The 12673-nt window shown below is 48.2% G+C and overlaps 1 protein-coding gene across 1 annotated transcript in view; it reads left to right on the top strand.

The window, feature by feature from the left end:
* The window catches only part of SYMPK (symplekin scaffold protein), a 33388-nt gene that overhangs the window by 3706 nt on the left and 17009 nt on the right, over nucleotides 1-12673 (top strand). The window contains exons 2-10 of the mRNA XM_087826775.1: nucleotides 1048-1171; nucleotides 1318-1383; nucleotides 2604-2657; nucleotides 2752-2825; nucleotides 5248-5374; nucleotides 6080-6329; nucleotides 7625-7795; nucleotides 9019-9258; nucleotides 11425-11579. Coding sequence (XP_087682901.1) covers nucleotides 1058-1171; nucleotides 1318-1383; nucleotides 2604-2657; nucleotides 2752-2825; nucleotides 5248-5374; nucleotides 6080-6329; nucleotides 7625-7795; nucleotides 9019-9258; nucleotides 11425-11579 — 1251 coding nt within the window. The 5' untranslated portion in view covers nucleotides 1048-1057. The remainder of the gene's footprint in view (nucleotides 1-1047; nucleotides 1172-1317; nucleotides 1384-2603; nucleotides 2658-2751; nucleotides 2826-5247; nucleotides 5375-6079; nucleotides 6330-7624; nucleotides 7796-9018; nucleotides 9259-11424; nucleotides 11580-12673) is intronic.

Below are 12673 nucleotides of genomic sequence, written 5' to 3'. Positions count from 1 at the left end.
TGTTTTTTTAATCGTTTCCTTTCTCTTCCACTTTTCGGTACATCCTTTCAGGTTTGTTTTCTTTTTCTTTTTTAACATACATACATAATTCCCTCTCTTTTGTAAAAAGGGAACACAATAAATACTGTCTCCCACTTTGCATATTTCCACTCAATATATGCTGGAGCCCACTGTTTATTAGTGTATAGAGATTTTCCTCATTCCTTTTTTATTCCTCCCTCATTCCTTTTTACAGTTGCATAGTATTTTATTGTGTGGGTATATCATAATTTTTTAGCCAGTCTCCTTATTTAAGAAGACTTGGGTTCCTAATGGTCTTTTGCTATTAGGAATAGTTTTGTGGTTGATACCCTTCTTCTTTCATAATTGTGCTAGTGTGACTTTGGGACAGATGCCCAAAAGTCTCCCCTCTCCACCCTACTTTTTTTTTTTTTTAGAGAAAGATCAATTTGTTCCACTTATTGATGCATTCATCTGTTGCTTCTTATATGTAGCCTGACCGGGAATCGAACCTGCAATCTTGGTGTATTGGGACAACGCTCTGACCAACTGAGCTACCCGGCCAAGGCCCCCCACTTTTTAAAACAACTCCATAGTATTCCAGAAAATGGCTGAAAGATAATTTATTCAACTAGGCCCTTTCTGAGGTATTGAGTACTTACTGCGTGCAGGATCCTGTGACCGGTGTTCCTCAAAGCTATGTTTTAGAAAGCTTGCCCTGGTGTCCAGTCCAGAGTATATAGCCCAGACGGAGACATAGACCAGTGAGGTAGCTGCTGTGTGTTCGCTTGTTCCATCATTCAGCAGGTGTTTGCGGTCAGCCCGCTATGTCTAAAGTACTGGAGGTGAGGCTTGGTTCTGCCTCTCATCTGAGAGACATCAGTCTCCCCCAAATTACAATCCTCTTGTACACTTGCAGTCTGAGACAGACCCTGGAGTGTGGGGAGGGGCTTCAGAAGACCCAACAGGGACAGGACAGGCTGGAAGGGAGGGGTGAGCCTTTGTGGATGGTGAGATGAAGGTCTGGCCCATCTTTTTCTTCTCTAGGGCACACTGGATGGCAGCCATGGCAGGCAGCAGTGGGGACAGCATCACTCGCCGGAGCGTGGCCTCGCAGTTTTTCACGCAGGAGGAGGGGCTAGGCATTGATGTCATGACCACCTCAGAGAGAGTGAGCAGGGAGAGAAGAGCTTGGAGTGGGGGGAGGCATAGCCCCTGTCTGGGCAATGCAGCCCCAGGTGGCAGAGCCCAGGGAGTGCTGAGAGGGCTGGGCTGGCAAGGCTGGCACCACAACCTGCCTCTCCCCCTTCCTTGCAGGTGGTTGATCTCCTGAACCAGGCAGCGCTGATCACCAGTGATTCAAAGATCACATTGCTCAAGCAGGTGAGGGGTAGGGGTGATGCTGGACAAGCAGGGCAAGGGGACGGGGCATGGAAAGCGGTGAGAAAGAAGACACTGGTGATAACACTGTCCCCATGTCAGCACCTAGGCTATGCCTGCTGTGCTCAGTGCTGTACAGGCCTGCTCTCGTTTAATTCTCACAAAAGCTCTGAGGCAGGGTGATTCCATCCCTATGAGCCTCAGAGCTTAAATAACTAGTCCGAGGTTACTGTGCTAGGAGCCGGCTAAACTAGGACTGGAATTCCTGTTCCAACTCCAAGTCTTGTGCTCTTCAGCTTTGTATTTCCTCTCTGCCAGGGTCCTATCCAGTGGGGAAGATGTGCAGGCACATTACGGAGTGAGCAGAGCTGGGATGGAGGAGTCCAGGGGGCTGTGGGAGCTCAGGGAGTGCTTTCTGGAAGAGGACATCTGAGTTGCGACCTGGAGGATAGGAGAGAAACTGGCCAAGAGAGGGAGGGGAACTTGAGAAACGGACGCAATAGCCGTGCAAAGGCAAAAGAGGATATGGGGGATTTGCAAGGGATGGGGTGCAGGTGTGGGGCAGAGTGGGGCAGGTGGAGTTCAGAGGTTGGGGGGTTAGGTTGCCTAGGTAAGAACCCCAGTTCTACTACTTGCTCAGCGTGTGGCCTTGTGTCGCCTTGTGAGGGGGTGCTGTTTAGGTAACAGCAATAGCACCTTGGGTCATAGGAGCCAGGCCTGTGCAGACACTGGGCTTACGTGAGAATGCCTGTGGGAGGCACTTTTTCCAAAGATCCTGGAAGGTACAAGGACCTCAGGAACGGGTTCCCACTGTCATAAATGCCTCCTGAACTATGGCAGGCAGTGTGGGTGGGGAGGAGAAACAGAAGGGAAGTGAAGAACTGATGGACAGGCTTCAGGAAAGCAGGAGTCCTGCAGCACTGCCCTCCGCTCTTTAGCCCCAGGTGTATCACGTACTCACTGTCCACCAGGACATGTGCCTGGTAGGATCTTAGCAAAGCTTCATGTCAGCCCTAGGGGTTGGTGTGTAAGGTCCCCATTTACAGAAGAGACTCAGGAAAAGCCACTTGCCAGGCCGTGGTAGGGAGTGGCAGAGGCAGGATTGGAGCTGAGTTTATCTGCTGCCTGCCCCCATGCTCCTTTCCCCTGTACACTCCTGTCTGCACTGCTAGGACCCCAGTTTTATGTGGGTTTCCTCCTCCCCATCCCCAATCTCCTTCCAGGTCCAGGAACTGATCATCAACAAAGATCCCACACTGCTGGACAACTTCCTGGATGTGAGTGACTGATGGGAGAGATCGGGGGTGGGTGCAGGGCTGAGGGGATGGATCCTGGTGTGACCCTGACCCACCTTCTTCCTGATGTTGGCAGGAGATCATCGCTTTCCAAGTAGATAAGTCGATTGAAGTGCGCAAATTTGTCATCGGCTTCATCGAGGAGGCATGGTATGGGGTAGTGCAGGGAGCCCCTGGGAGTGCCCCTGCTGGAGTCACCCTCTCTGGCTCCCGGCCTGGCCTTGCCCTCAGAATCCTGTGCTCCATTCCTACACCATCTCCTTCCCACGCACAGACTCCCCAGCAAATATTTAATACGGTTACACTTCACATCTATATCATCAGCGAGGACTGTTGGCTTTGCCTTCAAAATGTAAACAGCATTTGACCATTTTTTTTAATTAATGTTTTTATTGATTTCAAAGAGGAAGGGAGAAGGAGAGAGAGAGAAACATCAATGATGAGAGAGAATCATCGATTGGCTGCCCCCTGCACACTCCTCCCTGGGGATCGAGCCCGAAACCCAGGGATGTGCCCTGACCAGGAATTGAACTGTGCCCACCTGGTACATAGGTCAGCGTTCAACCACTGAGCAACACCAGCCGGGCAGCATTTGACCATTTTCAACCCTTCGCTTGCTATCATGATGGGCTAGGCCATCACTACCTCCTGCCGATGACTTCAGTGGCCTTGTGTTGGGCTTCCCTGCTTCCACTCTCTTTTTTGTTTATTTGAAGTGAAGTTCACATAATATAAAATTAACTGTTAGATGAACAATTCAGTGGCATTTAGTACATTCATAATCTAGTTCCAAAACATTTTCATCCCCCCAAAAGGAAACTCTGTGCCCATTCCCTGCTTCCTCTTGCACACGGCAGACAGTGGTCCTGCCAAAATGTAAATCTGATCCAGGCCCTCCCTGCTCTCAGACCCTCACTGGCCCGCTGTCTCACTTAGATTGAAACCCACACTCCTTACCCTGCTTCCTCTCCTCCTGGCGGCCTTTCTGATCTTCACTTATGTCCCCCGGCCTCCCTGTTATTCCTGAAAAAATGCACGTCTGCTTCATAGCCTCTCCGCTTGCAAGAGTGTGGCTGCAAGGGACACTCACCTCCAGGGAGCCCCTAGCTCACGCCCTCACGTCCTCTGGTCTTCCTCAGCAGGCCCTTCCTGCCCGAGCCAGCACAGCCCACCCTCTGGTACCCCTTCTGCACCCTTTATAGTGTTCGTGGGGTTGCCATGATGCTTCCCCACAAAAACGTGACGGCAGGACCTCTCTATAGTGTAGACCGCTGGATCGCAGTAGCTAGAACAGTGTTGGCACATAGGAGGGGCTAAGTACGTATTTGCTGAACAAAAATTTAACCCTAATAGTAACACATGGAATGCTTGCTCTGCCACACACTCTCAAATCTGTCCCGTTATTGCCTGTAATCTTCACAGGAGCCTTCGGGATGGAGACTATTTGCCTCCTTTTACGGAAAGGGAAACTGAGTCTCAGAATCTTAAAGTGACTTGCTCAAGCTGAGTCATTTCTTCATTAAACATTTACTGAATGCTTTGTGACTGGGAGGAAATAAAATAGCCCTTATTTCGTGAAATTTCTAGTTGTCGGGCATTGCACTAAATGCTTTACCTACTTTATTATTCGGTCCTCAGAAAAATACATTAGTTATTTAGCCCATTGAACCGAAGATAAAACTGACTCAGAAGACATGAGTTTCTTGAGGTCACATAGCCAGTATGTGACAGGGCTGAGATTTTAACCCTTGTCTGTATGAGTAGCAAAAAACCACACAAAATTATTTATTTGGCCACTGTGTGTGCCACTCCTGCTGTGTGCCAGGCATTTGTGTAAGGCTGTGGGAAGATAACAGTGACTAAAAACAGATTTTGTTCCTGCTTTCATGTAGCTGACAGTTGAGTTTCATATTTTTGACTAATTAGTTTAACATTTAATTTCAGGTCGTGATGTGCTGTGAAAATGATGTTCATATTCTGAGCTCTAGGTGTGGCCTTCTTGAATTTATTATATTTATTGAAGGCTTTTCATTCTTTCCTTCAACAAAAAATGAGACTGTGCTAGTACTCAGACTGGAAAAGGTACTCTCTTTCAGAGCCCTCAGACTTAGGTAAACAAACTAGTAAACAAAACTATGTAAAGCAAAGTGTTTTAAAGTAGCAATGGCTATTAGTCAGTTCTAAGCCCTTCCCATGTATGGTTGCAATTTTCCCAACAAGCTCTGAGGGAGGTATTGTTCTGAGTGAGGCAAAGTTGGTTGCCCAGATTCACACAGTTGTCTGGCTCTGCTTCCCCTTATGTGACCAGCAGGGGCCTAATAGGCCAAGTGGGGGTTGCATGAGCACCCTAGACAGGGTTCAGGGGCAGCTGTGCCCCAAGGTGCCAGTCATTGTTCTCAGCTCCCAGATGTGCCGGCAAACCAGACGGCTGCACGCCCTAACTTTGTCCACCTCTGTTCCACTCTCCTGACCCACTGACCCTGACTTCCTTTTCCTTGTGGAGCGCAGGTTCCTTTCACCTGCCCAAAGACCACTTTGACCTTGCCCTTGCCCTTTCTCCTCCATCCCTCAGCAAGCGGGACATTGAGTTACTGCTGAAACTGGTCGCGAACCTCAACATGCTCCTGAGAGACGAGAATGTGAATGTGGTGAAGAGGGCCATCCTCACCATGACCCAGCTCTACAAGGTGGCCCTGCAGGCAAGAGCCCCCTCCCCAGCTGGGGCATCCCAGCCTCACGCCATTTACAGGCTCATCTCTCAGAGGTCAAAAGCGGGCTCAGGTCACATTCTTTATGAGTCAGAATGTACTGTCGATCCTTCGGAACAGACAGCAAAGGGATCTAATATTAATGTTGCCTTATGGTCGGGTCACCATTAACCCATCCTTGCATCCATTCACTTATGCTTTCAGCAAACATTCCCCAAGTACCTTCTCTGTGACCAAGATGTGCCAGTCCTGCCTTCATGCTGCTCATGGCCAGTGAGAGAGACATACCCTAAGTAAAGAATCACAGGAATATTATTCTGTGCTGTAGTAAGTGCTGTAAGGAGAACACCACACTGGTGTGATGTTCACTGATGTTCTTGTAAAGATGGATCCATTTAATCTCTGCCTCCACCTCATGAATCAACATTGTTACTCCTTGTCTTGCTTAAGATTCTAGCCTTCATCACTCTGAGTTGTCACTGTGAACCTCATGAGGGCAGGACCGGACTTGTCTTGGTCATCACTGGATCCAGTCCCCAGTACCCCCGGACACAGGGCCAGGATAGAGTTGTAACCTAGTAAATGTTTCCCAAGTGAATTTTTCATCATCATTTATGGGTATCTGGGTAGTAGTAGAGTTGGCAATTGATGTTTCATCTCCATTTCTCTGCCCATTCCTCCCTGGCCTGTTCACAGTGGATGGTGAAGTCACGGGTCATCAGCGAGCTCCAGGAGGCCTGCTGGGACATGATGTCTGCCATGGCTGGGGACATTATTGTGCTGTTGGACTCCGACAATGATGGTGTCCGCACCCACGCCATCAAGTTTGTGGAGGCCTTCATTGTCACCCTGTCACCCCGCATGGCTGACTCGGAGGTGCCCCGACGCCACGAGCAGGATATCAGCCTGGACCGTGTGCCACGTGACCACCCCTATATCCAATACAGTGAGCTTCCCCGCCAGCTGTGCCATCTGTCAGTCACCGCACTGGTCTCCCTCCTCCGCCTCCTCCTCCTCCTCCCCCCCTTCTTGGTTTTTAGTTTCTGGAGACAGTATAATACAGTGGTTAAGCCCTGAACACTAAGTTCAGATCCCAGCTTCACCATTTACATACCGCTTACTACACTCATTGTGTGCACTTGGGCAAGATACTTCTCTCTGAACTTCGTTTTCATTTGTAAAACGGAGGTGATAGTAATACCCCTTTCACGGGTTTGTAGTGAGGTTCCACGAGGATGTGAGCATTCAGTAAGTGCTAGCTAGTTTTATGGTTTTCCTATTGCAAATTATAAAAGTAGTGCATGCACACTATTAAAGTGTCAAGCAATAAACACAGGGGTGTAAAGGGAAAAGACCCCACAGTCCTGCTCCCTGGAGATAAGTATTGCTAAGAATAGTGTTTCCTTCCAGGCGTTTTCTGTGCAAAGACAGATACTTACTTGCCTGTGTATATTCATAGTTTCTGCGTTTGATGACTATTTTGTTTGTAAAAAGCAGGACCATGCTTTCTGTTTTCAGCTGAGAGGCAGTAGAGCGTAGTGGCTTGTGTTTGAATCTCTGCTCTGTCATTGGGACAGCGACCTGTTTTGTTTCCTCGTTAGTAACTGGGGGCCATTATCTACTTTAGGGGCGGGTAATTAGTATGGCTGACATAGCAAGCATTCCAAAACTGCTGCTTTTCTTCCGTGGCATTTGACAACCTTTTTAACTCAACTATGTTAGGTTAGATCTTTCCCTATGAAAATCTGCAGTTGCCACTCAGTATTCCATGGTATGGTTATATCCCATCCAATTTTTATTCACTGTTTCAAGTAATGTGGCATCTAGTATGTTTTTGCAAAGACAGATACCACCAAAGTTGTGAGGGGTTGACTTTTTGGAACTGGGTCAAGGAGAGTGGTAGTACAGAGGACTCTTGAGTTCTCTGTGTGTGCATACACATATATACGTACTCAGCATTTACATCAACGTAGTTCATACAGTCGGATTCCTATAGTTGGATATTTACAATTATTTCTACTCGTTCACTGTTGCAAGCCCAGGCTTTGAGCAGTCTTGTCACTACATTTTTATGCTCATTAATAGCCAGTCTCATAAGACTCATCAGTACTAAATGTCCTGTTTCTCAGCCATTCACAGCCATCCACGTACAAGGTCTCTCTCCTATGGCCCCAAAGGTTGCTCTCTCCAGAGTCCTGGGAGAAAGGCTCCCACCAACTGTTCCTCTCTCTCCTTCATTAGATGTGCTGTGGGAAGAGGGCAAGGCAGCCTTGGAGCAGCTTCTCAAGTTCATGGTGCACCCCGCCATCTCCTCCATCAACCTGACTACGGCGCTGGGCTCCCTCGCCAACATCGCCCGCCAGAGGCCCATATTCATGTCTGAAGTGATTCAGGCCTATGAAACCCTGCACGGTAGGTTGCTCCCCTCCCCTCTCCATTGGCTGGCCAGTCTGCTCTTTCTTGAGGAAATGTTAGCTGTAGGTAGTGGGCCCCTGAGAGATTTGTCATTAATATAGTAGGTTGTGGACACAAAGAAGGATTTCTACGTCAGCCAGGAGTCTTTCAGTTGCATGTGACAGAAGCCTGGTTCAAAGCTGGCTTTAATATTGAGGTGCCTGTGGGTGAAATGACATGATGTCTATGAAATACCTTAAAATATTATAGCCTCTCCCCCTTCCCCCAAAACACAAGGAGGATAAGTGGGCCAAAGTAAGCAAAATGTTGAGGGGTACATGTTGATTCATTGTATGTTTTCTCTACCTTTGTGCATGTGTCAAAACTGGAAAGTTGAATTGAGATGTGAGTGTGTGCGGGTCATAGATCTGTCTCCATTTGTTGGCTCTTATTTTCTCCATGTTGGATTTGTTCTGTGTCTCTTCCCTTGGGGTAGCAAAGATGGCCCCTGGTAGCTCCAGGCTTCCATTCTGTTCACTTGGCAACCCCAGAAGAGAGTGTCTCCTTCCCAGTCATTCCAGCAGATGTCCGCCACCTAATGCTCATTGTTTCTGATTGGCTGAGAAGAGATTACAAGCCTATCTCTGCACCAATCACAGTGGCTAAGGGATTGCTGCGATCTTACTGGTCCTGAGGCTTTGCCCACTTGGACTGAGAATGGAGCCAGGGTGGTTCCCTCAAAGGAGAATGGGAGTGTTGTTGGCTGAGGAAGGGGGGAAGGACACGGGGCAGGCAAAGTTACAGGCATCCTCTTTTGCTCTGGAACAGGGGAGGCTCACTCATCAAGGTGACTATTAGGCATTCCAAAGTCATTCTGGTGGCAGGGACCAGCCGTGAACTGTTGTAGCAGTTCATTTGGGACATTCTGGAGGTGAAGGTGATGATTATAGTCATCCCCAGGGAAGGCATATTAGAATTTCCAGACCAGAGATAGAGGGAGATGAGACTTAAGGTTAATAAAAGGAAGGGTAAGTTTTCTGTCTGCATTAAGGTTGACTTATACTGATGGAGACCTCTCAAGGGTTTTAAGCATAAGCTTATAAAGGTGGAAGGCCGCACATTAGATTTGAGAGTGAAGGAACTTTTCTAGGAGATGCCTGCAACCACTGCTGGGCTTGGGAAGTGAGACTAAGGCCGCATGAGCTCTGTCCACAGCAGAAAGCTCCTGTTTCTTTCCTCAGCCAACCTGCCCCCGACACTGGCCAAATCTCAGGTGAGCAGCGTTCGCAAGAACCTTAAGTTGCACCTGTTGAATGTGCTAAAACACCCAGCCTCCTTGGAGTTCCAGGCCCAGATCACCACACTGCTCGTGGACCTGGGCACACCTCAAGCAGAGATCGCCCGCAATATGCCCAGCAGCAAGGATGCCCGAAAGCGACCTCGAGACGATTCGGATTCCTCGCTCAAGAAGATGAAGCTAGGTGAGCTGAGGAGCCGGGTCTGGTCTGGTGGGAGGGGAGACAGGGACCGACCATGGTTAAAGTGTTTAGTTATCTACATTAAACTATAAGCTCCATTTTATTAATGTTATAAATTACATTGTGTAAATATGACATAATAATATCAGAATAGGATTATTGAGTGTAGAATGTACTTTAAAGTAATTAAGAATTCAATTATATAGAAATGAACAAGTTAAAAATAGTCTCCCTCTTGTCCCTCTGTCCAAAAGTGACCACTCCCCAAGTATGAACACTACCCTAACATGTGTAGAATTCTCTTTTGTTTCATTTAAGTGGATTTTCTTTTGAAGTAATTTTTTCCCCCCAATATGTCTTCATTGATTTCAGAGAAAGCAAGGGAGAGGGAGAGAGAGATAGAAACATTAATGATGAGAGAGTCCTTGATCGGCTGCCTCCTGCACGCCCCTAACTGGGGACCAAGCCCGCAACACTGGCCTGTGCCCTGACTGGGAATCAAACTGGGATCTCCAGAATCCTAGGTCGATTCTCAGCTGCTGAACCACACCTGGCTGGGCTGAAGTAATTTTTTAGTGGTTGTCATCCATGGCAACCTTCCTGACTCCAAAAACTTTGTAAAAATTACTCATGTTTGTTCTAGAACATGCATCTATTTGTTGCTGTAATGGTTATGGAAACATGTCCTGCATTTATTAGCGGGTGTTCTCTGTAGGAAGTTGTTTCCTTCTCACTTTGTTATTCCTGTGCATTTGTGGGTTCTTATTATTCTCGGGGTTATAATCCATTACCGTTGTCATTCATTTTGTTACCCAAATTGCCTTATATTAAACCTTTGAGCTGGCTGCTATGTCCCTTTAATGTATCCCATAACTTTTTTTGAGCATGTCTTATTTTCAACATAAGATATTCTAGCCCATCTTGTACTTGCCTTAGCCCAACCTTGGAGTCAACCATTTCTCTAAGGAGCCCTGGTTTCTTTTAGGTGGGGAATAGTTTCAGAAGTCAAATCTGGGCTCCGGATGTGCCCATTGCTCCTGGGTGCGTTTAAATTCTTTATGGCCATTGCCAAATTGTTTTCCAAAACACTGCACTGGGGGTTACACGCTCCACTCTTACTGGCCCTGGACATTCTGTAACCCTCTGGGCATAAACTGTGTCCTGGGTGTGTTTGTTTCTGGCATGCATTGGAGTCAGGCTGCACATTGTTTTCCATTTAAGTACCATTTGCATTTCTGTGAGGTGCCCACTCTATTGAGCTGTTCAGCTTTTTGTAGTTGAATTGCATATGCCCTTGGTTAATGCAGCTGCAAACTTTTTAAAATGACTGCGTAACATTTCATCTTGTTTTTGCCGTAAACTACTTGAATCATCACCCTGTTGAACATTCCAGCTTTTCCATTTTTATAAATACAGCTTCAAGGAACGTGATTGTTCATAAAAGCTTTTCTCCTAAGGTTCAAGTGATCAGCGTTTTTCCTTGAGCTGGAGCCACTGTGCTTGTATTCTGCCAGCCTGTTAACTGTGATGGAGGCGGTGTTCTGTTCCTTTGTGCTGTCAGTGCCGCAGGGAATTAATTCTCTGTACATCTTACCTTGCATGTAGCTGTAGGTTTTAGGGTAGGTACCTAGAAGTGGGATCTCCCTGTCGAAGAGGAGTGCACGTTTAAAATTCCCCACTAACAATTGCCCTTCCAAAAGGCTGTACCAGTTTACATTTCCACAGTCCACACCCCTACCAACACCATCACTACCAGCCTTTTTATTTTTTGTCAGTTATAGAGGCAAAAATGCTCTTATTAGGTTGTTTTTACATTTCCCTGAGCCTGGGGAAGTTGAGCGCTATTTCAAAGATAGAGGCTTTTAAACAGTAAAGTTCTGGAAATTATTAGTTAACCAATTTTCATCTTGGAGCTTAGTGTGATCAGCTGGGCTTGGCTGGCTTATTCCCATTTTCCAGGTGAGAACTGAGGCCTAGAGAGAGGCAGTTAGTTCCCCAGGGTCATACGGCCCTTTGATGGCAGAGCCAGGCCTGCAACCCAGGTCCTGGTCCACTGCACTGCTCCTTTCCGCTGAGGCTGCCTGCAGGCGGGGGCTACTGGGCTCCCTAGGAGGAGGGAGGACCTGTTGCCTTTCTAGAGCCAGCATCTTGTCTCCTTCCCTATCCCAGAGCCCAACCTGGGGGAAGACGATGAGGACAAGGACTTGGAGCCAGGCCCGTCGGGGACGTCGAAGGTCTCAGCCCAGATCTCAGGCCAGTCAGACACGGACATCACAGCCGAGTTCCTGCAGCCTCTGCTGACACCCGACAATGTGGCCAATCTGGTGAGGAAGGGTGGGGGCTGTTCCCCGCAGGGCAGGGAGGAGGGGCCTGTAGTCCTTTTCCTGACTCCAGTCCACACTCCTCACCTCTCCAGATGTAGGCCCTCCCAACCTTGAATGGACCTCTTCTCTGATCTTTACTCCTTCAGGGGTCACTTGTCACTACCCCTTACAGCCCTTCTTCAGGTGGTCTGAGTTCCCATCTAAACCCACTCACTCTCACTCTCTCCTGTCCTTGGAAGGGGCAGGGGATCTGTTGACTGGAGAGTAAACCTCAGGACTTGTGTGCTAAGTGGTATGGGATTGGCATTGGGAGGCAGGATGGCCAACATTTTCCTCGGATTCTCAGAGGTACCCTGCTCCGCAGAAAGAACTGTGGGTTTGAGTTGACTGGGGGGTGGGGGAGGAGTGGGTCTCACATCAGTCCTCGGGCTATAGCAGCTCCCAGACCTTCCTCTTGGGTACTCGTGGAAGAATTTCTCTTCCCGAACTTGATAGCATCACACTTAGCCTTTCCTGCTCTGCCTGGAGACTCCAAGGGGTTTAGTTGTTGGGTGGATGGAGTGGAATTTCTGTCATGATGGTGGGGGGGAGTTTTCTCTCCAGGTCAGATCTCTGGTGTGCTCCAGGCCTGGGTATGCAGCCATCTCCTGCATCTTTCTCTCCTCGGATGTTCCACAGGCATCTCAGACTCAACATGTCAAAACTGAACTTGTGAAATTTCTCTCTACACTCCTCTACAGGCCCGTGACCCCTCCTGTGTACTTGGCACACCAGCCTCCTAGTTTCCAAGCCAGAAACCTGGGAGTTAAGCTCTGCCTCCCCACAGGCCTTCCTCTCTTCTCCATCCCTAGGCCCCTGCCTGGTCCAGGCCCCACCCTTTTACCCGGAGCACCACCCGCCTACTCCCTGGCTCTGGCATCTTTTTCTTTTTTTTAAAAAAATATATCTTTATTGATTTCAGAGAGAGAGATAGAAACATCAATGATGAGAGGGTCATTGATCGGCTGCCTCCTGCACGCCCCTGACTGGGGATCAAGCCCACAACCCGGGCCTGTGCCCTGACCGGGAATCAAACCTCGATCTCCTGGATCCTA

Source organism: Miniopterus natalensis, chromosome 18, assembly GCF_054644295.1.
Source record: "Miniopterus natalensis isolate mMinNat1 chromosome 18, mMinNat1.hap1, whole genome shotgun sequence".
Lineage (NCBI taxonomy): Eukaryota > Metazoa > Chordata > Mammalia > Chiroptera > Miniopteridae > Miniopterus > Miniopterus natalensis.
Note: the sequence above shows the minus strand (reverse complement) of the source record. Positions and strands in the feature narration are given on the sequence as shown.